Consider the following 26784-nt stretch of genomic DNA (forward strand, 5'->3'; position numbering starts at 1 on the left):
TTCAGATTCGATCAAATTAAATAAAGATATCTTTGTATATAACTATTCTATTTATTGCGCTCAAAGTAATCGCCGAGAATGACTTAAAATTCATTGGAACCTCATTTCATCATGTGAAATGCGCAACAAAAGAAGAACATACCAAACCTTGATATTTACAGTTACAGCGCAGATGTGCGTATATTCATAAAAAAAAAAGAAGATAAATACGCGTTATCGTAAAATTTCCGATATATATTCACGATCTTTTAGTAAAGGAAGAAAGGAAGAGAATATTTCGCAAGAATATTTCAAATATCTCGCATAATTTATACAGTATCGTTGAATTTTCATATTTATTTATTTCGATAAACACATAAATTAAAAAAAAGATAACACTTATTAGTATTAGTTACTCTCTTTTCAGTCGATATAAGGCAATTTACATTCTTTTATGATGTAATATTTGCATATAATTTCTCAAATGGATTTCTTTGTTTGAAAGTATAACGTAATCAGAAATCAAGTAGAATGTTATTTTGACAAATTAATTATTGCAAATATTCCACTTTAATTACATATGTATATAATAAAACTCATTACAATTTTAAAAACAAAGATATCAAAGAAGATATTAAATGTCAAAGATCCTGCTGATGCCTGGGCAATATCTATGTTTCATTCCTGTTGTTTAATATTTTTTGTTGAATTATTATTGAAGCGTAATCTTTTTTTGTTCGTGAGGTGCAAAGTTTATTTGCGTACAGAAGCAGATTGAAAGCTTGCCTGGGTTTCTCCTTCGTGAGGACAGAAAATTGGAAAATTTTCGATTCTCTCTTTCCACGCTACATCAGCTGTTTGTACGAGTGCAAGAAAACAAGAACACAAAGAAAAGGACAAAGTTGAAAGATCGAAACTGTGACGCATTAGGATGTTAGTTAGCACGAAGGTAATCTTATCTATTTGTAATAGTCCAAAGGTACAGATTAAATGTGTAATGAGCGATAAACTGATTAATTACGTAATTTTCCAATGTTAAACGCATTATTATTAATACGAAGAATAAACGGTGTATTATTCATATCATGATAATAAATTGAATTAATTGATAATAATGCCATTTATCGCGATTTTGTAATCTTATGTCACTATTGTTTACAAAGGGTGCATTATCCGATTTTCAGCGTACGGTTCGAATCTCGTGTCTTGCGTTCTAAATTAATTACATAATAGATATACCTATTCTAGTACAATTCTATATTCTATTTGTTATTAATAATATATTCATAATGATGTAGACGATTCTTATATTTGTTGGCGATTATAATATTTCTCTCGATAAGACGTATCAAATCGTGTTATTTTCCTTTCCGGTTAATGTTAATCTATGTTTTGCAATTAATTGATGACGACGAACTTATTGAAACGTGAACGAATTCTGATTTCACTGCAGTTTCTCTTGAATGCATTTTGCCTCGCGTCGCGTAATAATTTCCGATCTATTTCAGCTACGGTAAGATATTACATCTTACAGTTAGCCTGACATGTTTTGCTTTTGTACTGTTATTATCTGTCTCGTTTCCTTTCAAATGCCTTCGGCGTTTTCTAGCATACTTGGATTATTACTCTTCCTCTGGTTGCCGCTGTTGTACGTACTATAGCAAAACACTGTAATTGGCTCTCTTCATGTTCTCTCCCAACTTCGGCTCTCTGCTCAATTTTAGTTTACTTCTTAATTATACTCATTTCTGAAATGCAAATGTTTCGTATTATGCTAAAGCGTCTTTGTTCCATCAGAAGAATGAGAGGTTGAACGACCGTGTGAAACTCTGACGTTTACAGCAATGCTTTTGCTAAAATATACATGTCAGCATTACATTCTTTTCTCCACATCGCTTTTGTGAAGACAAACTGTATTTGCAAACAGTATCTGCTTGTGGATGGAAATAGGATTCTAATGATTCCATCTGCTGCAGTTGCAAGATTATGTATAAAAATATATATATATCACTTTCTTTGTAAATACAAATAGATCTCGATTGAAATTTGTTATAATTCCACGCGATTCTATATTAATATATTATTATATAATATGAAAGCTTTTTGAAGTTGCGTTTTTAAAATTGTATAACAAAATTGCGAAAATAAGAATTTCATAAATTATAATTGTAAAAGAACACCTATTAATATTTTAATATGTCCATTCATGATTTTGATCATCACTGTTTCCGTGTACAGAATGAAATAATACATTGATATGGATAAAACAAATACTTCTTGTATAAATGATTATTATTATCACAATACGATGCATGACCATTGACCCGACCTCGCATCTTTATCAAATATGTACACGTGCTTTCGAAATCGCTACAATGAATAATAATATTGCCAACAGTTCAATTAGTTAAGGTCATTTATCTACCTGCAGAAGAGTGTATAATGTATTATCTTATCTAAAGATATCAAAGATAAATTAGTAATCAACAAAAGATAAATGTCTAAATAATGTATTTTTCATGTACACGTATGTTAAAATAAAAATGATAAATACATAATACTTTTTTTTATATGTATAATCTACAGGATATTCAGACCTTAAAAAAAAATTGAGAATTCGCTAAGTTTCAAGGCAATTTAATTCCCGATGGATTTAAAAATTCTAGATGAGATAAAAGTATTTTTAAACGTATCCTACAAATAAATATATCTATTGAGCAGTCTTCGATTTATTAAAATTTATAAATCATGAAATAAAATTACAAATTATTCGACTTTCAATAATTTGAAAAATAATAAATTTTATTTTCAAAAGCGACAAACCTAACCAGAAATTATATTATGCATCAGTAATACGAAAGCTTATTGAATATTGAATTAGTCATAAAATTGTTAATAGTATACTCTAACGTTTAAAGTAAGTGAATTCACTGTTATTATGAACAATTCAATCGGTAAACTCCTGATAAATAATATAAAGCTAAAATATTAAAAAAAAGACTTCAAAAAATTTTCTGATTTTTCAAAGCATATAGAGATCCCCTTGAAAATTCTAGAATTTTCCTTTTTCAGGTTTTTCTAGGTTTTAAATAATCTGTTCTAGAAGTAACAAAATAATCAATAGAAATAATTAAAAACTGTACAACATTTATTTGGATCAATAAAAATATGTTCATTAATAAATTCTATTAATTAGTCATACATTAAAGAATTTATTCATCATCTTGTACAACTGTTGTTTTCTCGGATACATAAAGTCCATCCAAGAATTTTCTAATATCCTTATTCTTTACTGTTGTTGATTGTTGAATAAGTGCAGCTAAAAAAATAGAATATTTATTAATGTTATCAAATTTTATTTACATAATTTTATACAAAAAACTTACCAGAACGAGATACATCTTCCAAGGAATTTCCTTCTATAATTAATTCATCCTTTTGTTTTCCAGAATTCGCAACAGTCACGCCAGGTGCCATCTTCACACGGCGTATATACTTCTCTCCCAAGAAGTTACGGATTTCAATAACTGTGTTATTCTCTGTAGTCACACAGTTGATGGGGAAATGGGCATATACAGCTCGCATTTTGTATTGATAGCCCTTCGTCACGCCTTTAAGCATATTTTCAATATGCGAGCATACAGTACGAACAGCGGCTAATTCTTTTTTCGTACCGAACCATTTTTCCACCTTCAGTAATCTTGGACTGATCATCTAAGATAGAACAAAAAACATACTCATGAGATACAAATATAAATATTGTATATCTTGATGCATAGTGCAAACGATTCAGATGTGGATGTATCATTTATGGGAAATGAAGGGGAATCCAAATTCTCATCATGATTATAAATCAATTAAATCATATTAATTGGAGATAATTTTTTTTATTTCATAATAAAATATATAATATTCTACTTACACGAATATCAAGGGCAAGATGTTTGAAGGACCGTTTCAAAACACCCCTTGGTCCTTTTACAGTGACCAGACGGGACTTGACTGTAACAGTCAATCCCTCTGGTATTTTAACTGTTTGATTGGTTACAATCTGCTTCATTCTGTAACATAAATAAATTCAGTATATATATATATATTCTAATATAATCCATAATATAATCCATATGTAATTGTCAAATACAAACAATAATAATTATCAGTGATAATAATTATTTAGTTTAAAAAAATCCTAATAAATTATCTGACGTCTGTCAGAATGTCATGATAAAGCTGTAAATGAAGTGATATAATACATGTAAATAAAATATATGTAAATAAAAATTTTAGATCTATAAGCTTCATGCGATTGTTTATATTCACTGTCTATTTATCAATAATTAAAGTATCACTTTTTAACTGCATAAAATAATTTAAAACGTAATAAAACAGATCGCTAACGATTTTATCATTTATTATAGTATAAAGATAGAACATATTCTTTACGATTCTCTCGATACACAAGATAATTTGTAGGTTAGAACAGGTTATCACCTAAAGCCACATGTTCACATAAGTCAAAGTAAAAGCAACTACTGTTTATTCTATAATTTTACATAAGTTCATAAATTTTTTCTCTGTAAATGCGATCACAATTTGTTTACTTCGAGAGATAAATGCAACTTTACGAGCAATTCTTGACGATGAGCTACCGTCACAGTTTAAGTATTATGTGACCATACACTTTACGATTAGCAAAAAAATAGTATTTTAACGTGAAACCACGGAAAATGGCAATGTCAAAAATGTACAACGACGAATTATTGCGATTGATGCAACCACGGATTGATATGGATTTTATATTTCACATAACGAAACATCATTACCTTGCTTTCCGACATGCAACCAAAAAGGATCGAGACGCTCTGGTGTATTTTTTACCACCGCTTAGTAATACCAGATGGAAGCAGCGATGTTTTTGTGCGCATGCGCATGCATCAAATAGTGAAATCTAAGGATATGTGTGCACGGCGAATGCGCATGAAAATCTTGGCCATCTCAGGGTGGTGAAATAAAAATAGCAACAGATATTATAAATATCAAATGTTTCAATTATCTAAAACATATACAGATGCGTATTTTTTTTTATTAATTTTTAAAATATCTTCAGATTAATTTTAGAAATATCCATAATTAAAAATTTAAAAATATTTTTTTTTCTCATAAGATAGATGTTCGTGGAGATGGTGGCAGCTGACACGCATGCGCAGAAAACATAACTGAAAACACATTGAAACTGCGTTCCAAAATTCACTGTCGAGACTAAAAATATATATTTTATGTTATATATATTACTCAAGGAGCAAAATGACGTCAAGTAACGTTCAATGACGTTAGAAATGTTATTAAGATATTAGTAAAACGTCATTTAATATGACGTCTTGTTACTTAGATATAGAATATTTTCAATATGGACAATGAATTTTGGAATATAGTTTGAATGAATAATGTGGCTACACCAAAAAATAAATAGAGGAAACATAAATAAATGCACAATTAAAGGAAAAATCGTTTTATTTGATTTTTTTTTTTTTTTGCTGAATACAACTATCAACACAGAGCGGCATAACTCTAGGTATAGTTTCAGTTGTTCTTTTTCTATAAGACTGGTTTTACATTAGTCGTAATCACAAGTTCGCAAATTAATCAATTGCTCCGTCAATAATTTTCCCTGTGATCGAAAATAATGGACTATGATTGGTTAATTTCTTATAACTTTGCACGACTAATGTAGAATCAATCTACTAGATGACGCTGTTAACACTCAATGAAAATGTTCAATGAAACGACACATGATTGATTTATGTTCTAAACATTAGATTTGAATTTTATTTTTACTTAGCTTTTACTTTATGCTCATGTATTTAATACTTCAAAGTTTATTTAATAAAATAAAAGGTTTTCTGGAATGTAAGTTAAATTATGTATTTAATTATCTGTTTAGAAATATATCTTAATATTATTTTCAGATTAAGTTTTAATAATAGAATAATATATATAAAAATAGTTTCTAGTAATAATTGTACATTTAGTGTATTTTTAGAGAAATATATGCGAGCATCGAAGAGAGAAATAGAAAGATATTTGCAATTGGCTTCTTTTCAACTTAAGTCACATGGCTTGAATAATTACTGACAAATGAATAGCCACATTCCACATAGACAGAAAAGAGTACACATGGTTTATACTTTAAATCTGTGTTGTATAAGCATTCTAATTTGAAGAAAACAATCACTTCAATGCAAAAGATTCATTTTATTTAAAAATTCACAACAAATAACTTAAACTCGCGTTAAAAAAAGCAACAATTTATTTTGTCACGCTTGTATCAAAACGCTTTGAACGCTTTGAACAAAAAGCGTAGTGATACTGAAAGAATCTTTTGCACATGCGCAAAAGGTAAACATCAAGTGACTTATCATATTTTCCTTTTCGATAAAATCCATTACTATATGTATATATGTAACATCAATATATTCGAAATAATATTTCATACATCATTATATTATACATAAACACAGAAAAATACATGAAAAGAAACGCGAAGTTCGACGTTCCACGTTCAAGCGCGAGTCCGTCGATCGGGCGGTCACGTGGTCCACGTTGCCGCGTGGTGGGGAGAATCCCTTCGCCTCGCGCATCGGTTGCGGGTCGTGACCTCGGCGTGGCGTGGCGCGGCACGGCTGACGGCCTCGGCCGGTCGTTCTCGGCCGCGCTCGGCGACGGCCGCGCGCGCGCCTCTTCAGAGGCGGCGCGCGCGCGGCGCAAGCCGGCTATATACAGATTCGCGGGCATGCCTCTCAGTGCGATGCCGGGTGCCGCTGGCGGTGGGGATGCCGCATCGCGTATCGCGTATCCGGCGTATAGAGCTGTGCTGCGCGCGCTAACGCTCGCGCACGGTGCGTCACATCACGTCGCGTCGCGTCGTCGCCGCCGCGACTGACTCCCCTTGCTGATCGGACGCGCCCCCCCCCCCCCTCCCTCGCCGTCCTCCGTAGTACGTGTTTCCCGTTTCGCGCGAGCCACACACAGAATCACGCCGCGCGACACAAGCATTTAGGGGGTATACGGGTTTCTTTTTTTTTTTCTTTCTCTTATATACACTCTCTTTCTCTCCCTCTCCTTCTCGAGGGATCTGATGGCGGCGACACGAGAGCGTAAGGAGCGGTAGCGCGCGCGTTGTTGCGGTCTATCGACTCCTCGGTCTCGAGCGGGGATAACTGAAGTGCACGGCGCGAGGCACGCTGGAGGTGCCGCCGCGAACGTCGCGCTATGCCAGTATAAATATTGTTCTGTCGCACGCACGAGGCGCAGCTTCTCTCCTCCCTTCTCGCGAGTCTTCCCTCGCTGGGTTCTCCTCCCTTCTTTCTTTCATCTCCCATATTTTTCTCCTCTCGAATTCCTCCGTTGTCTCATCTCGCGCGTGGTTCGCGAGTGCCTCGGAATCGTCGTGCGCCTCGACGTTAACCCTTCCCTCCCCCCCCCCTCTCGACGAGTCGCCAAATAACGAAACGCGAACTCGAGTGCGGCCGCAGTGATAATCGCGGTTCAGTTCAGTGACGTTTCTCGTGATAGAATGATCGAAGTAGTTATTCCATGTAATCCCGCGGGACACGGTACGTCCGGTGTGCCGTGGTGACCGTGCCGCTCTGTCATCTGTTTCCAAGAAGAGAGAGGGAAAGAGAGAGAAAGAGCTAGAGAGGGAGAAGAAAAGGGAGAGATAAAGCGAGAGGACTGGCCTCTACCTGCCTGTCCGAGTGAGCGACCGACCGACCGACCGACCGACCGATCCGCTCCGCTCCGAGACTGTGTGTATGTGTAATAACGTGGTATGGCTCGTCGGTGGTTCCTGGCCACCTTTATTACAGCGGAACCCGAATACGTGCGCGAGCGCGAGCGTACCCCTCTCGCCTGACCGGCCTACCCGTCAACGTAAGGCTGCGTTCATACGTGAAATCGATTTTCGCGCGGGGACCGTCATCCGGCCGTTCCTCGCCGAGGAGACGCATTATCACGATTAATGAACGGAACCAACGTCGGCCGATCGTCCAATCAGCTTTTAGGTAAGACCACTCGACTTTCGACTATCCTACCTCATCCCCCTTTTTTTCCTCCTCCCTTTCTCCCTTCTCGCTTCTCTTTTCCTCCTCTTTTCGGCCTTCAGTGATCAAACGAGTCGTCGTTGATTATCGAAAGTATTCGGCTCTCCGAATGGGGAAACGAAGTCTTTCCGGTTCGTCGAACCCCGTCGTGGGAGAACACGTGGTGCCTGCAGCGAGATCGACTCTGATCTTGAATGAGATTAAAATATTACCAACCCACGAATGCAACCAGAGATAATGTTTCATTCATCATATTTCGACGCGAATACGAATATCGATCTGTAATATTGGCGATTTTTAAATTATATTATTTGATTCTCGCGAGACCGTATTCGATCGAATTCCACCGAGGATAATTTTACACAAACGTAAAGTGCTTGGAACGCAGAGTCAGAGGCTCGCTCGACATCGTCACGCGGAGACGCGTTCTGGAGCTTGCTCCGATAAAAACGTCACGGATTGGCTCTTTTCGATAATTTATGTGACGGTTTTGCTACCGCTTTCACACATCCAGGCAAAATCGTCCGTTTTTTATTGTATCTTTAAACCATCGTATCACGCGATTCCAGGTATCTCGAGATCTCGGATCGCCGAGTTCGCCGTGTCGTAAACAGATGATTCTGACAGCCTCTCTTTGTATATATACGTATGCATCGCACGTGGCAATCGCTGCGCATTTCTCGTTCGTTTACTGCATCTGCAAGTGCACGCCGCGGATTTCCTTTGTCTGTGACGCGCGATGCGACCGGTGTGAGAGCCGCTTAACTCAGGTGCGCGTGCACAAAGGGGCATCTCTTCTCCGATGATGCATCTCGCGGTTGGGTATCTCGCTCTCGGAAATGGCAGCACATCTCCGTTTTGGTATCACGAACGGTTTTTGAAATGCGACTCGAGATCATGCGATTCTCGCTCGAAAAGAATTATTTGTCCGAGGGAAAAAGGGTGGCGCCAAGGACGCACGCGGCCGTATCGTGTACGAAAGTGTCGAGAAATATATATGTATTTTAATGAGGGAAAAGGCATAATTTCATGTAGGATATTATCGCGTAATTTTTAGCCAATGATAACTTCTTATCTTAGAATCGGGCGCGTGTCGCGAAATGAAAACTGACATTAAGGACGCATGTACAATAATAGCAGAAATTATCGATATTTAAAAAGAATATATTTCTTATATTTATACTATTAATAAATATCAAATAAATAGATTTGGATTATAAAAAAATTAAAATCTAAACAAAATAGCATAATTTTTAACATCTTTATGAAAAAAATTATTTGCTATTAATTTTTTCTAATGGTTGACAAAAATTTTTTATTATAAATATCCTCTGAAGAGGATATTTATAACTGCAAGAAAAATGATTAATAATTTCTAAGAAATTGGAGTTACTTGATTATTTATTTTGAGTTATTTTGAGTTAACTGATTTTGAATATAAACATCAAGATTTTATGTAAGTAGTTAAATGTATATGAAATATAAAAAAATAATGCTTTATATATATTAAATTAATAATTTTTGAACAAAATATATATCTTAAATTCTATTTAATTTCTATTATTAGAATCTTGCAATATACCATTTTCTCCAAGAATTGATGCAAATTTAAAAATCAATTTTCAAACTGTTCATAATATTATGCTCCTTGTTCCTGATTTTGAATAAAAAATATTAGGTTTTGTAAATCATAACTTTAATTTTAGTTTAGCTTCTTTTTTTTTTAATTTCGTTCGAAGGATTCAAACCTTCCAGGAGGGGAAGGAGGATTCAAACCCTCCAAAATTAAAAAAATCTTTTCTTCTGGATACGCCCATGTTCGAAACTAGATAATAAAGAGCCGAGTAATAGAAATACGTATGGGATATTGTAAGCGTTTTGATAATTTTCTATTGTTATAGAACACTCAAGTCATCATCTTTAATCTCTGGAAATACCGTTAGAACCAGTAAAACAAAATTAATTAAAATTCAATTCCGTCCTTCTTTCAACTCTTATATTTAGGATAAATGAATTATTACTTGAATTCCGCTTAATTAAGCGTTTACGGAAACAATTCTGAAAATTTAGATCGACGATTAGAATATAATGTGCTCTAGGAGAGCGTTTCTCCTCTAAAAATCGGGATATTTCTTGTGAGAAGCCGTCATTTTACTTTTTATCCGAGAGAACGAAGTTTTAAGTCGGCAATGGAAATAAGTAAGTCGATGCAATGAGCATGATACATGCGTGTTACTAATCCACGTTCGTGACTGTGCTGCATATATAGTCATTTTCGATACACTTAAAAGGTACATGATAACTTGTAAGCGCTGATTTCCTATCGTAAGCACATGGTTTGCTGTTTCATTCACGGAACACCGCGGGTATGTTTACCATAGCCGTGTAATTCACAATAACGCGATTTTACGCGATCTGATGCTAGAGCACGAACACGGAAATTTCGTGAATTCTTAAAATATATTTTTCCATACATTTCCATTTGAAATCCTACATATTTGGAAATAATACTTATACTCATGAAAAATTGAGGGAAAAGAATAGCAATTTTTTTCGTTCCAACAAATCGCGACAATTAAAAGGAAAAGAAAGGTTCAATATATATTGAACTTAAGGTCGTGTGTGTCATATATCACTTGTGTCAAACCACTTATATAAAAATGTAAAAATTATGTAGAATACTATTTTTTTCTAAGTACCTGGATAGAAATTAAAGCTATTCCAAGCACTAAATATATCCATCAAAAGAGTAATTTATTAAGACAAACAAATCGCTGTTTATGCGTCAACAGAATTGATAAAAATTCCTCCCGAAGAAAAATTCTGAATACGCTCGTGGTTTTGAAGCATGGAGTCTCTTTGAAATTTGACAAGTGCTTTATTCGTTAGAAATGCGCTTCTCCGTTACGGGGACATTTATTCATGCATGGGAATGCTAATGGGTCGTTTATTGTAATTGCAGCCAGGCTGGACGAGCGTAGTCGAATGCAGCTGGGCTCAGCATGCCCTCTAAGAAGCAATACAACCTCGTACATAATGACGAGTACGACACGCGAATACCACTGCACAGCGAGGAGGCGTTCCACCGTGGAATCGTGTTCCACGCCAAGGTAATCTGGGGTGATTTCTTATCCACTTCGGTCCATACGCGCGCACCATCCGGCTTCTATTCGTTTTTCTCAATCCACGACGAGTTCATCTCTCGGGGGCTGTCGTTCGAGCACCTTGCAGTAGCCTTCTATCCACTAGCGGATTTCTAGATTTTCAATCTCTCGTCTCGTTTACATTCGAGTTTATATTCGAAGATACGAGTTAGAGCCATTAAAAATGATGTTTAAGAAACATCAAGCCGGAGAGGAGGCGCCGTTAAAAATGTTTTATCGCTGCATCGTTCTTTGCTGATATTTACGCGAAACTCCGAGCGGCCGTGCCCGAGAAAGACATTCATCCCTCTACTGACGTAACGCTCGCAACCAAATCGCACCGATTGGACGTGCAAAATTCGCTAAATTTCTAATTGCAAAAATTCCCACGTGTTTCTAAGCGGTTGCTCGCCTTTAGAAAATAGTAACACCAACGGTCGATAGAGCGTCTCACGTCAGAGGAAAATGTATGTCGACTATAAACCACGCTTCGTTCCTCTGACCGCCGCGCCGTGCGATGGGAACGAAAGCATCTGCTTTGACACGGTTGAGTTAAAAAAGAATTTTCGCGTCTTCCCGCAGTCCCGTTTCAGCGAGATATTGGCAGTATTATCGACGAAGCGAGAAACGAGGCAAATTTGCGCATTTCCAGATATTTGTTATTATTATTATTATTATTATTATTATTATTATTATTATTATTATTATTATTATTGCGAGATGCATTAAATGCGCTGTAAATGTCCGTTTTCAAGCGAAAAACTGAGCAAGAGAAAGAGGGAGGGGGAGAGAGATGCGAGAGACTCTGATATCTTATATTCTCTTCGTTTCTAGTACTATTTCTCACAATGGGCAATAAAGATCTCGGCGACGATCTTTTCGCAACGGGACTGAATCGCGAGGCGGACGCAAATTGCTGCGCGATTTCGATCCCCGATGACGGTGAACCGAGTCGTTGTAACACCGGAAAGGACAATAAACGCCGGCGCCGTTTCCCAGTCTCTCTCTCTCTCTCTTTCTCTCTCTCTCTCTCTCTCTCTCTCTCTCTCTTTCTCTTTCTCTGTCTCTCGAACGAAATCGATTCTAGGAAGCTTCCCGATCGGAATAGTAATATTTTTACGTCGTCGTTGTCGTCGTTGTTGTCGTCGTCGTCGACGATGGTGCAACAATTGCGACGACAGCCGGCGATATCGGGGCGGCTTATTTCGGGACGACGACGTCGTCCATCGCTTTCGCGTTCACCGTGACGTCATCGTATCGTGCACGTGTTTATTTCGGTGGCACTTCTCTCCTGAGAAAGGTTAAAGCTTTTGTGTGTTCGCCTCGCGCAACGCGCTCGTAAAATCTCCGCATGTTCCCTCCTCCTCTTCCTCCGTCTCCAACCCTGCGGAAAAACGACCGCGCGGAATTTTTGACGTTTGCTGTACGCCACGCGTGCATGACGTTGACATTCTCGCTTACGTAGAAATCCGAGAGACGTCTCTAAAGGGATATCTTGAACAAGCATTCTTGGTATAGAAAATCCGGAGCGATGCTTCGTTTGTATTGGGCAAACCGGAAAGAAAATGTTGATCGGAAGAGAAGCGTTCTGCGAACGTCCGAGACACGAATCAAAGTACGAAAGAAAATTATGCTTTTTTTCTCAAGCATGAATTTCTTCTAATGACATGAAATCTATAATAAAAAAATAACAATTTTGTTACTGTTATTTAAAAAAAATATATTCTTTTATTTAATTCATGAATATATATATATTGCACAGAAAGAACAGTTTTGCAGAAGTTTTTATAAATATAGATCAGGAAATAATTTTATTGAACTATCAAAATTATTATATAGAACATTTAAGCATAATAATATACTGAAAACGTTTTTGATATTTTAGCAACCAAATGTCCTACATAATTATTTTGATGGTCCAATAAAATTATTTTCAGATCTACATCTGGCTTAATTTTTAGATATTTCAGCAAAATTGTTCTTTCTGTGTGACATCCAAGCGACTAAACTGATTTAGATATGGTGAATAAATTAGAGGACGAGACAGATTACATTCATGTCCGTTTACATTTATATCCATTTTCATAATATAGGTAAATTTTATCCTTTTTGAATTTTACAATTAAAAAAAAAAGGATAAGAAGAGAATTAAACGGAGAAATTGAAATTAATCTATATTGGCAAAAGTGAGCATTAAAAATTAATTCCGAAATATGATGTGTTTCGTATGAGAAGCGTTCATAACACAATGCTATTCTAGAATCAGATTTTAGCGCTTAATGGGGCTATAAATACAAATCGATATTCCTGCACAGAAAAAGAGAGAGAGAGAGAGAGAAACTTTGCTATTAATATTGCATCTATGTATAAAGTAAGTACGCGGGTATTTCTTAACGGGAAATGTAAAGCGGGAAATATGCCTGATAACGAAATATCATTTCGATTCAGCAACGGTATGTCGTACATCGATTTCAATCGTGGCGAGGAACGCGCACTCGAGGTAAGACGACGCCGGATTCTTCGGTTCCGCGTGCGGCTTATCTTCAATTCGTTCTCTGTTCGTTTATCGCGAGACGCCGCGGTTATCGATCGCAAATTTACCACGAGAAGAAACCACCATCCTCTTCCTGTCGCAAGTATGTGCGTGGGAGAACACCACGTGTGCGTCGAATCACCCACCCGAACACGTGGCTGGGGCCATCGTTTTCAATGGGGGAAATTCTAAATACAGATCGGATCATAGGATGCTCCTCCCGCGGATATGATTATAGCAACGGTACAACTATGTGTGACACTATATGTGTTTGTGCACGACAAATGCGAACGGGGCGGGCCGCGTTCCGCGTGACGGCGAAATCTCACTGGAGTTTATGACGTTTGTCTCGCCGAGGCAATTAGCCTTTCGCGAAAAGTTGTACGTCAGTGCTTTGATCAGATCTCTCTTAGATGACTATGATCTTCATTGATTTTTTCCAAAAGAAGAAATGTATTATATTTGAAGAGATTTTAATTATCTAGATCACTTTTTTAAGCATATTCGAGAAGAAAAAGTTTTAATATTTTAGAAAGAAATGTGAATCACTGACTGATAACAGTCTCTCTTAGATGACTATAATTTCCTTTGATTTGCTAAAAAAAAAAAAAGGAAATGTGTATTTGAAGACATTTTAAACATTCGAAGAGATTAATCTTAATGTTTTAAAAGGAAATGTGGATCATTGACCGAGCTACATCGAATCCTGATCAGATCTCTCTCAAATGACTGTAATTCCCTTTGATTTGCTAAAAGAAAAAAAATATATATCTAAAGATTTTAATTGTCTTATTCTTTTTACAAGATTATTCTCCTTTTTAAGCATACTCGAGGAAATTAATCTGAATATTAAAAAGAAATCACTGATTGATAGTCGAATCTCCTTTATCTATTTATCAAGATAAAATGAATACTCAAAGAAAAATCCATCGTATTGTTTGCTCATCCCTTTATCCAGCGAATCGCTGGCTGATTGTGTTACCTCATTGCGAACCTCAATGCTGCTCTTCTATTTCAGTTCATCGGCTCTATGGAGGTTCCGCGACCGACTAGCCGAGTGGAGATCGTGGCGGCGATGCGAAGAATCCGCGTGAGTACGCGTAATAGCTAATTAACCCAGTTAAAGAGGCAGCGTGGTACAGCTGCCTCCGTAGAGATGTAGATATTCGTGGCTTAATCCGAATCCGTTTGATTCGCAGTACGAATTTAAGGCCAAAGGGATCAAGAAAAAGAAAGTGACGCTGGAAGTCTCGGTGGACGGGCTGAAAGTGACCCTACGGAAAAAGAAGGTAATTTCTTTCGGAACGTTTGACACTCGGCAGCGATCATTGTATAAGATTAAGTCGGACGCGTTGTCTCGCTCTTAATCTCAAATCATCTCGTTAACTTCCATCTAAGCCGGATAAGCTGATTCTCGTACATGTACAAGTGGATGAAATGAGTCTGTTAGTCTCAATGGTATGTAAAAGAAGAAACGGGGGCAAAACAATTATGCTGAGATGCACCGTGTACAGATTTGAATCAATTTAAATATTCGATTCTTAAAGATCCTCAAAGGATTTACATTTAATAGAAGAAAGGAATTGCTGTTCCTTCTTCTGGAAATCTAATCTGATTCAATTCATTTCTGTTTTCTCCACATAACGATTTACAACGATAGTATTCTTTCCGCAATTTAAATATTCGATTCTTAAAAAGATCCTCGAAGGATCTGTATTTAATAGAAGGGGGAGGATTGCTGTTTTTTTCTCGGAAAATCTAGTCTGATTTAATGCTTTCTCCAGATAATGATTTCTAGTGATAAATATACTTTTTGCACGCAATTCTATCGTTCGCGAGTTTGTCCAACCCTTGTCTATTGAAAATATTTTTTAGCGGCATTGAGCATAAGCATTGAGCGCAAAATAAAGACGAGCACGAATATCAGGAGGGGTGGGAGGGGTGGAAAGGGTCGCGTATACTCGATGACGCGCATTTCGTAACACTTGCGACTTATAACGAGAAATGATTTTGGCAAGCGCCACGTAGTATTTCGCTGTGATACACATAGGCGCCATATAATCTTGATGCTCTACATATATGGCGCAGATCGGTCGATATTAGCCAACAATATTCTCGATGTAACGAATGACTGCTTGTTTTTGCAGAAAAAACAGCAACAATGGATGGACGAGAACAAGATATATCTGATGCACCACCCGATTTACAGGTGAGATCGCCTTATCGGCACTTCAATGATTTGCGATAAAAGATATCGCGCAACGGTTTTAACATTGTGAAGACACGATGTACCTGCCTTCAACTTTAGAAACAGGCGTAATATTAAAATTTTACGATTAATTTCTGAATAAAACAAAAAACTGAAACTTCGTCTTTTTCTTTCTCCAGGATATTCTACGTCTCGCACGACAGCCATGACTTGAAAATATTTAGTTACATTGCCCGTGACGGGAGCAGCAATACCTTCAAATGTAACGTCTTCAAATCTAGCAAAAAGGTGAGTTACAACTTTAGCCGATGTTACGTTACAATTAATTGACTCTCAATATACATATATCGTCGAGCTTCCTATATCGGACACATGTAATCTCTCGGTACTTATATTAGAAAAAAAAAAAAAAAAGAAATCATATGGATATAGTCATGCAATGACAAAGTCACGCGCGTGTATTTTTAGGACTTATTGTTTTTTTTATCTCTCTCCTGGATGTCCAAGAGGAGGGAGTAACGCAATCAGATGATATCTCGAGTCTCTTAGACGGTCCTCGTTCGTTTTTCTTCTATTTCCGCGGGTCCATCTCGCTGGCGCTACACACAACAACCGACGGTCCAAGATTTACACGTCGCGCACGTGCACGGATCGTACATACATACGCGTCGCGACAATTCACGCAGTCCATGTCGTCCGTCGCCTGGCGCTTCATCAACTTACGTTATTGTAAACCTATAAATAAACGCGGACTCCTTGGCTGGTTCCCCGCCCCGCCCCGCCCCCCTCGCCGATCATTTCTCCGTCGCGAAGACGCGCGACGGACCGCGCGGCGAAGGGTGGAGCCGTTCGCGCTGCATCCCTGTCGAAGTGAGAGTGTATTTTCGCCTTTTCGCCGTGGGTGGAGGGATGGCCCGGTGATGCCGCGACGAGGAGGAAACCGGGCGGGGACGACTCGGGGCGACGGAGGGACGTATCGTTTTGTCGTATGTATTTGCAGTGGCGGCTCGGTTTGCCGTTTGGCACCAAGTTATTAAAATAGTTCGGTATAGGCCGGCGCGATCCTCCGCGATCCTCGGCGGGCTCAGCGACTGGCGTCTTCAGATCCGGAAAACCTGCCGAACTTTTCCAGAGGAAAAGGAAGGAAGTTTCATCTGTGGATCCTTTTGGAGTATTTTTTGTTTCGCGATTCTACCACGTGGCGCGTCTTTCGCACGCGACTGATAAAAAGTTATTCGACGAAAAGAAACTTCTCCATACTCGCGAGAATACCCGCCGTGACCAGGGGAAGAAGGATTTTTTTACGTATCCTTTGTGTAATATACACACACACACACACATACACGTTCTCACATGCCCGATAAATACCGATAAACGCAGACGATTTTCGTTATTCTCCTTTGTTGATTATTTGGGGATTCCGGTCGCTTTCAAAATCTGGGTGAATCCAGAAATAACCGGCGACCATAGGAGACGATATATCTAGGATGCCGCAGAAATATCTGCTTTGGCCGAAGTTTTGAACTTTCAATATCGGGGAAAAGTTGTGAAAAGCTTTTTCTCGTTTTCCTCCCGCTCCTTGCCGGTTGCTCTATTTGCCGTCGTTTACGTCAACTTTATAATCAATTCTCGAAAGTACGACGGCTATGTGCTTACTCTCCTAATGGACTTCCGTTCTTTCTGCCTTATCTTCTCCGTGAGACAAGGACCCAAGGGTTCACGTGTTTAGGTCGTTTACTTTCGGAGCTATTTCCTCTTTGGGCGGCCGTTCTCTCTTGGAATCCCTCGTTCATTGTCGTACGACTTATCGCTCACAGAGTAACTTCTCACCTTGCACGAAGTTTGCACGTCCATGAATTCGTTCGAGGACGATTTTACGTACTACGCATATAGATTCCAAGGATTTTCAAACGAGTCTGTTACACTCACTCGGTCGATACGATATGTAGGGACGTACATTTGGAGAGCTACGTAAGATAATTGCGAATTGTCACAGGAGAACGCTTGACACGCGACGATATATAATTTATCAGCCGGGAGATATAAAGGTTCTCGAACGGTCGACCGTTAAATGACGTACCGTGCCGTCGGGGTGATCTGTAGAATAGCGTTCCGTGCGAATTTCGAGCGTCGCTTTCCGCGTCCGTTTTCCTCGGTCCGTGCGTCCCATACCCTGGACTCGCGGACTTACTTTTTTGGACGCCAGAAACAGAAGTACAAAGCCATCGGAGCTATGCACGCTTTTCGAGTTCGAGTCAATTCGAGTCAATTTCTATCAATCTCACCAAGGTAGGGAGAGGCGGATGTAATTAAGAGATGTAATTAAGAAGAGGGAGCGTGTAAATTGGAGAAGTTATTTATAACGAGATTTATAAGCGAAAAAAATATTGCAAATTGCGCACGCGGAAAATAATTAGTTAAAAAAAAAATTAAAATAAAGATTGTACAAAATTATTGAATTATAATGGACGTGAGATTGTAGTGAAAAAAACGATCCAGAAAGATGTCAATATGTTTTTCTTGCTATACCGCGAAACAGAATTTTAAAGTAATCCCGATCACGATAGTAATAGAATCGTAGAACGCAATTGGAAACAACTTCCACAATGCAGTTAATCCGAGAATAATCACTCGTCTATATTTCCATTCTGCACGGAATAGCGTGCAGATCGCCCACGGCCGTGGTTCGTGTATCAGAAATGACCGATTTAAATCTAGAATCCACAAGTAAGTTCTCCCGGCTATTTACTCTCCGCATTCACTCCATTTACTACTCCAGTTAAGAGAACAGCGGCCAGTAAATCAATGAGATAGCTCTCGCCCGCTCTTTGTCGCTTCGTGCCCACTTCAAAAAGAGGGAAAACGAGAAAAGAAAATAGGAGAAAGAAGAGCGCGCTGGTTACGAGAAAAAACGTCTCGTAATGAAGAGGAAAAATGGATCGATTATTTAGGACGAAACGCCGCGTGCCAGAGTCGAATTTACGGATTACGGAGGCTAGACGAGAAAGGGTGAAGGAGAGGGGGAAGGCGAGAGAGAGAGAGAGAGAGAGAGAGAGAGAGAGAGAGTGAGAGAGACGAAGGGGTGCCATTGAGCGGGCCGAAAGCGAGAATATTAATGCGCTTATAAATAAACCGGAGGAAAAATCCAGCGGAGCGACGTGCTCGCGCGCTTCTGCACGCCGCCGCCGGCCAAGAAACCACGGTAGGAAGCCGCACGGTTAACTTCGGCTCTCGGCGTGCCCGTTCGCGAGGACTTGTACACAAATCCGCGGCCGCGATCCCTCATTCTTCTCCTCTTCCTCCTCCACCACCTCCTTCCTCTTTCCTTTTCCTCTTTCTTCAACCCTCTCTCCCCTCCCCCTCCCTCTCCCCTCCTCCCCGCCGTTGCCGTCGTCCGCGATACCTGATATCCGAGAGTGCAACGATGCGGACGATCCCCCGCTGGCGGATCCCCGTTGGAAGAGTGCGATTCTGCGCGAGCGGCGAGATTAAGCACCGCGTCGCAGTGATCGAACGATATCCGGACGCGGATCGAGAGTGGCGCGCGAGTGGAAATAGGATTGTTTGATTACGAGAGATGCGATTGCCCGTAACACGGACCGCGCCGTGCGCGATTCGGTAAGAGATCTTGCACGTGCGCGGCGACGTAACAAGACACTTCCCGGAGGTGCGAGCATAGCAGGAGGAGGAGGAGGAGGAGGAGGAGGAAGAGGAAGAGGAGGAGGATAGGACGGCGTGATTTCGCCGATCGGACATTAGTGAAAGACACACAGTGTCGAGACAACTCGCACGACGCGAATTGACGAGTTTATTTTCACACCTTTCCCAGTGTGAGAAGTCGCGCGATGTTCGCACTCGTTCGTGTGTGCAACGTAACGTTCAAATTCATACTTGATTCTCATAACGTATCGCAAATTACATATCGTTGATTAAGCTTAGGTCCCAGACACGATGAAAGGAATAAAAAAAGTTAAATATAGAGAATTGGAGATGAAGGATTCAATTTCGACGTATATGGAGCCATGCTTTAGTACACAAAGCGGGGAAAGCGTTCTGTCGTTGGTTGAGGGCAATTTTCTATTTTTAATTTTTTATTTTTAACTCCTTATTCCCGTTCATTGTGTCTGAGTTCTTATTCCGTTGATTTTCTGTGATATTCGTGTTTCGTAGAGTAGTAAAAGAATCGAGGACGTAGTAGGCTATCATTTCTAATCTTCAGCATCAGTTATCATCGCATCGAAGGAATAATTGAGAGAAATATTACAAGTGTAATCTAAATAGATAAAAAAAAAAAAACCTATATTGACTTGATCCACGTCCTTTCGCCTTTATATATTTTTTTCTTTTTTTGCCAATTTCGAAGATTCGAACAGAAACGTTGAAGATCCTATTTGTCGCGTAATTAAGCACAGGCAGCAAAAATCAAGAAAAGCTCAACAATACGTGACGCAAGTCCGCGACAGTTTCCAAATTATGCACAATTTAGCGGCGGGGAATTTGCCAGATTGAATCCACGATGACTATTTATAATTGAAAGTCCGTCTGTGCGGACGCACGCGGATTAACAACTCGCCAAACGGTCGGTTCTTCTTCGAATCCCGCGGTGTATCGCGCGTCGCGACCGCGGATGTAAAACAAATAAATAAATAAATAAACGCGCGGCGAACGCGGGCTGCCTCTCGCGAGAGCAGACGCGCGGGCATCTCGCGGAAGATGACGTTGACGTTCTGCGATTTTTGCGTCGGCGATTACCCCACCACCAGAAAATCACCGGTGCAACGCTATTACGCTATTACCACTGCACCCGCTCGGTGCCAGAGATAATGCACTTTAGACGTCCGCAAACGTTTACTTAATATAATTCGCGCGTTTCGCACACGCCGACGTGCTCGCACGCGCCTAATGGACAGTCGTGTTATTTCGTACGAAAAAGATTCAACAATTATATCTATGAAGAACTGCGAGATTACGAAAATTATCTGAAAAAAAAAATCGGACCGCGGTCAACGCGTGGAAACGTTAAGGGTAAATATTTATCTGAAGTTTTACAAATAATAATTTCATTAAATTTATTTTCTTTGGAAAGTACAAACGGATGGCGCAACCATCCATTATTCGCTGAAATCTCAAATAAATTTGATTTTGGAATGTTAATTGGAAGGCTGCGCGAACAGCCGAGGATTAAAATGTCAATCGGTAGAGAGAGAGAGAGAGAGAGAGAGAGAGAGAGAGAGAGAGAGAGAGAGAGTATTTTTCTTTTAGATTTTTAAAAATAAAAAGACAGATCCTTGACGTTTAATTTCTCATACGCGTTAGCTGCGGATCATTTGGTATATAAAGTTTTTATACGTGTTTACATTCTTTACGGCCTCGACAGGCTGAAATAAGTTCAAAGGAACTCTCAAAGTAAACGATTCGCCTTTGTGCGGCGAAGTGACGAGTCGTCTAAATAAAAAAGAAAAAAAAAAATGTAGCCCGCGAGAGATGGATTGCGCGATGGATGACAGTACTCGCGCAGCTGCGAACACGTGAAAATTCGAAGTGGACGTGGATAGGAGATCGTGAGCCATGCTTAAGAGGACGGTGGCGATGGCTTCGTCCGAGCCATCGACACCAGGGAGTCCTGGTCCTGTCGGCCCCCTGAGCTTCGAAACGACACCAAGACCACGCAAGAAGCTCTCCTTCAAGGAACCGGAGGCCTTCAACAGTTTGAAAATTCGCAAGCCGTCGACGCGGCCGAGATTGATACACGCGCAGAATAGCATCGATCTTAGCTTCGATGAAAATCCTTTCGAGGAAGAAAACGAGGATCTCGATGAGCTCGAGGTAGAATCTCTATCCAGTCGTGATTTGAATGTCAGGAAAATTCCTTGAAACGATTGAGAAATAACTGATATAGGAAGTCCCCCTGATTATGATTTTTTTTTTTTTTTTTTTTTTTAATATGAACTGCTTTAAAATCTTATAATTTTTTTATAATCGTTTCTTTGCATATTCGTGAAATTGTACTTGCGAAAAAATAAGACGAATCTGCTTTAATTAGAGTCAAGCGATGAGGGTGGTCAGAACAGTCGGACAAGCTTTCGAGGTGTGCCATAAGTTAAGCATAAACAATACTACGGAGGATCGAGGGGAGAAGGACGGTGGGGAGAATCATGGGGAAAATTACGGTGATGTTTACGAGGACCAAGATGAAATTCCTAATGAACAATCTCAGCCTTCTCCGTCACCGGTGCACAAAGGTAAATATCAACGATACTACGTTTCAATCCTTACCTTTTCTTTCGATTCTATTTTATTTGCAAATGTCACGACAGAAATAATCTCAAGACAATTAGCTAAGAAAAGATTTTTTTTTTTTTCAGTTTTCTTATTTTTGTCTTTACTTCTGTTTTAACGTCTTCTTCTTGCGTTTCAGACATATCATTGTTGGGGGATACTGAAGATTCGGTTCCCGAACAAACGTCCGTTACCTGTCTACTCCGATCGCATGATGGACCGGCGACAACAAACTCTACCTCACCAATCAGACAATCGCCATCGGTGAGATTCGCAATTATAAACGGGAATAGAACGACGCGCGCCATTTCAAAAATAAAATCCTCATTAACTAAAAGCCGACTAAACAACAGAGAGTGAAAGATACTTTGTGAAATGCTTTGGCAGCTACGATGAAGTCAAAGCCTTAAAATAAAATAGCTCGTTATTTCGCTTGTTTTACAAATTGTTTACTGCTTTTCGAGCTACCGCTAGTTACAACTCGTAAATTCTAAGACATCTCTTTATGCTCCATTTCGCAATGGTATCTTATTTTTTATGAATTTCAAGACAATTCGATTCGTAAAGATATTGAAGTAACTTTTACGCCTATTATGTATTTTATTCGTAAATTTTTTTTCTCTTGTGTCGATGTTTCTCGAGGTTTATATATGTGATTTATAAATGTCACTCTATTTATGGTGTTTTTTTCCCCTTTTTATAGGGCACGGTAACCTCCGAGTGCGGAGGTTTATTGGTGGGAGGCGAGTTAACAGCCCTGAAACACGAAATACAGCTCCTGCGTGAACGTTTGGAGCAACAGAGTCAACAAACCAGAGCTGCCGTTGCCCATGCGCGACTTCTTCAAGATCAGCTGGCGGCGGAAACGGCAGCGCGCGTCGAAGCTCAGGTATAAATAAGTGAATCAATTACTAGAACACATAAATATTTTGCCAACACTTGCCTCTGCGCGATTTATCCTCGTATAATCGAACTTAATTTATCAAAGCATCTTAATTTGTCAAGGCGAACTTAATTTAGCGAAATGACTTATGCATTTGATAATTATTATTTTTTTCTTGTTCTTTCTGCCTCCGACTTATAAAAATGCGAAAGAAATGTTTAATGAGACCTTCACAAATTAATCATCATTGATGTAATTTTAATTGATAAAAAAGGTACGACTGAATCGGAATTCTACTTTGTGATTGTGGACATAATTGTTTATTGTTTCAGGCGAGGACGCATCAACTTCTAGTGCAAAATAAGGAATTGTTAGAACACATAAGTGCACTGGTGGGCCACCTGAGGGAACAGGAGCGTGTTTCCGGTGGCCATGTCACCTCACAGTCGCAAATCCCGACGCCCGCATCCATGCAACAGAACGCGACGGTTTCCGACTTGTCGAGCCTTGGACAGGTAACGCTCTACCGAATTCCATGACACGAGTGCTCTGGTGGAGTTTGGAATCGAAGCACCGACTGATCGAAGCAACGTTGCATCTCGATTAACGTTTAACAGAATGCATTTTGTACTTTCTTTTTTTTTTCCTCTTTCTCTTTTAATACTGTTAACGCCTTTTGTACCGATTTCTCCTTTTTTTTTTTTTTTTTTTTTAACTTTATAATAAAACGTTTTATACACACCTTTTGGTTTTGCACCCCCTCACATTACATTGTATTCCGGCGAATGTATGCGTACCTCCGAATGTGTAATATTCCCTTTATGTTCTGATGACTTAGCGCACGCACTATGTTTTAGGCGTTTTCGTTTGGTGCCGATAAGACGTCGACGGCGAAAACCGCCGTGACCTCAACTATTTGCATTTTTTGCGCGGAGATTTGCGCTTCGACCCTTACAGCGCAAAAATTGCAAAACAACAATCAGAAAGACCGCTGATCGAAATCTGTACTAACATCGGTAAAAAAAAAAGTAAAAGTGGGGGGCGAAAAAGTTTCGTGCAAGTGATTTGATGCAGAGAATGCGTTGCGTTATATATCTTGACCGCTTACACGTTTGCATCGAGGTATCTGATTGCGAAAAATGAATTTCATGTTAAGATACGAACTAATCCAATAACAAATTAAACACCAGTATAACGGTGTTGTCTAACAGGTCTTCACACGGGATTTCGGAGTACGTGCTGCCAACGAATGCTAGGTAATATTATCACTCATTATTAAAATCTATTGATATAAATGATGATAGTGTCAGACATCGACAAGATGGCTCAGGTCCAAAATATCTCAGAATAGAAAGAGGTAAGAGAAACAAAGCCACAGATCCAAGAACATGGATGTTGGACAAATTATCTTTAAGATAATTCACATTTTTTGAGATATGTTTGAAAATTTATATCTTGTAGCGTAAATTATATTCATATTGCATATATCGTATAAATAATTCAAATTTTAAAAAAGTTGGGACACATATATTATATACATGTATATACATACAGAGTGACTTTTGATTGTATATGCTAATGTTCCGTAAGTCGAATTCAGAGATCAAAACGTTTTGAAATGTTTTAACTATCTATATGTCCAAGTATTACGTTAGTCAACGTATCTTTCTTATTCCGGATTCTACATTCATTTTTTTAAAAGATATAATCAAGAGTCACATCCCTGTATGTAAACAAATATATAATTTATAAAATAGCTACGTGTAAAACGGAAAAAGAGGGACAATTTTATATCTCTTGAATATCGTGGGCTTCCAAAGATCTTGTTCCCCAAACTGCGTATTCTCGGATAGTGCCAACGGACTGGGGGCCAAAGTTCGCCATGGGAATTGGATCCACCGACCTTTCCGTATTGCTCATATCCACCGGAATCGCTGTATTCCGGCGGTCTCGGCGCTATGGGAATTCAGGGTAATAACACCACTACGGATCAGCTGCAGTTCCAAACGCAGTTGTTGGAACGGCTGCACAACCTGAGCCCGTTTCAACCGCAGAGATCGCCCTACAATACACCGTCGCCGTACGCGATGGGTCCAAGTTTACTTCTACCTCCGTGCAGCGGGCCGGCGGTGAGTAAGTCCTCGTCATAAGGGCTTACATATCAATGCTTTAATTTTCCTATAAATAGGTCGTTTTTTTTTCGACAATATAAATATAACGATTAATTCAACATTTATTTAAAAAATATTTCATATTCAGTATTATTTGGAAAAGGAAGACTTACAATTCCGTCTGATTAATTTTTAATGGATCTCTCTTGCAATTTTTTTCAGAATTCAGCTCAGCTATCCCCAAATTCTGCGTCCCTGCGAGTCTCGCAACCAAATAGTTTCTCCTCGTCGCCAATTATGCCTCACAAACTCGAGAATTATGGAACGGATAATTCGGACAACGCGCAGTTACCTTTTATAAAGCCTTTGCCATGTACCAATGACAGAAACGTGACTCATCCATCAACGGACGTGAAAGCCAAGCAGGAACGCCCAAATTTACAGGATTCCACCGAAATACCTCCGATAATTCTGGACCCTCCACCGCAAGGCAGACGCACGGATAACGTGGTCAAGAAAGCGAGTATGAAGCAGAGCTTGATCGCTCAGGGCACGCAGGATAACAAGAGTAATACGCAGAGTTCGAAGAATCTGGCCACCATCCTGCGATCTTCAGGTCCGCCGCCTTCCCGCACGACGAGCGCACGATTACCCTCGCGTAACGATCTGATGAGCGAAGTGCAGCGAACGACCTGGGCTCGCCACACGACCAAATGACGGGACACCGTCTAGTACAATGATGCCAATCTGCGTAATCTTCGACCACGATAAATCTTCGAAGACGATAATTTCGTTAGACTCCAAAGAGAACACATATCCAAGTATATCCCTATTAGGGGTATCGACGAGAGAATCACGAGAAAAGTGGTTATGCGTGGTTTGAGAACCTTTGATTAAACGGATAACAGGGTTTGCATTTTCTCCTCGATCGCTCAAACTCGAATCCCAAACGTCATATTTAAAAGACTTTTAAGATGTGCATGATATGATTTTTCTATAAGTAAAAATTTGGATTATTTAATTTGTAGAAAAGCGATTGGACGTATAGTCAAATGAAAATTCGTTGCCAATAAGAAGTAAGAATTTTTGAGAATATCTTTTACAAAAGTGCTATTACTAGAGCTCTAGAGATCTATTATTCAGATACAGAGTCAATGAATTATCGTAGTGTAGTGTCGTTTCTATGACGAACGTGAGACTCGCGGTTGTTTCAACAAACATTATACATTCGTTTGCATCTTATAACGTCCGTGGAGTGTTTGTAAAGATATGGAAATGATAGTCGCGTTCGGGCGAATTAGTGGATGTATACCTCACGCATCCGTCTCGCAAAGAGAGACGGATTGTAATACGTAATTCGTACATTTAATCGTATCGCGACATTTACTGTGTACTCCCGTGTATAAAAAAAAAAAAAAAAATTCGCCATTTGACGGACGAACTTGTGCCAAAAGTACCATTGTCTTAAGAGAGTTTATTTTCAGTATATTTTTAAGTAATGTAAAAATAAAGATAAGCGTGATCACAGAGAGTTGCGACAATTATATA

General features: G+C 39.2%; 2 protein-coding genes across 5 annotated transcripts; one reads left to right on the forward strand and one right to left on the reverse strand.

Annotated features, from left to right (window-relative positions):
- Positions 1-3109: 3109 nt before the first annotated feature.
- On the reverse strand, positions 3110-4958 carry RpL9 (ribosomal protein L9). The gene is made up of 4 exons (XM_011647957.2): positions 4803-4958; positions 3902-4040; positions 3366-3693; positions 3110-3298 (listed from the first exon to the last, which is right to left on the reverse strand). The coding sequence occupies exons 2-4, from the start codon at positions 4037-4039 to the stop codon at positions 3192-3194; spliced, it is 573 nt and encodes a 190-aa protein (XP_011646259.1). The 5' UTR covers position 4040; positions 4803-4958; the 3' UTR covers positions 3110-3191.
- Positions 4959-6768: 1810 nt separating this feature from the next.
- LOC105432938 (carboxyl-terminal PDZ ligand of neuronal nitric oxide synthase protein) lies at positions 6769-26767 on the forward strand. Of its 4 annotated transcripts, XM_089082664.1 has the most exons (13): positions 6799-6875; positions 7552-8039; positions 11041-11188; positions 14773-14844; positions 14954-15043; positions 15902-15963; positions 16143-16251; positions 22007-22205; positions 22382-22506; positions 22946-23131; positions 23458-23640; positions 24979-25254; positions 25459-26767. In XM_089082664.1, exons 3-13 carry the CDS (start codon positions 11081-11083, stop codon positions 25951-25953), a joined length of 1905 nt encoding a protein of 634 aa, XP_088938790.1. In that variant the 5' UTR covers positions 6799-6875; positions 7552-8039; positions 11041-11080; the 3' UTR covers positions 25954-26767. The 4 variants fall into 4 exon arrangements, with proteins under 4 accessions (XP_011646258.2, XP_088938790.1, XP_088938791.1 ...); XM_011647956.3 differs by having other exon boundaries at positions 6769-8039; XM_089082665.1 differs by lacking the exons at positions 6799-6875; positions 7552-8039; positions 11041-11188; ... (2 more) ...; positions 15902-15963; positions 16143-16251 and adding exons at positions 16501-20988; positions 21341-21789.
- Positions 26768-26784: the final 17 nt, after the last annotated feature.

This window comes from Pogonomyrmex barbatus, unplaced genomic scaffold, assembly GCF_055798465.1.
Source record: "Pogonomyrmex barbatus isolate J1 unplaced genomic scaffold, ASM5579846v1 scaffold6, whole genome shotgun sequence".
NCBI lineage: Eukaryota > Metazoa > Arthropoda > Insecta > Hymenoptera > Formicidae > Pogonomyrmex > Pogonomyrmex barbatus.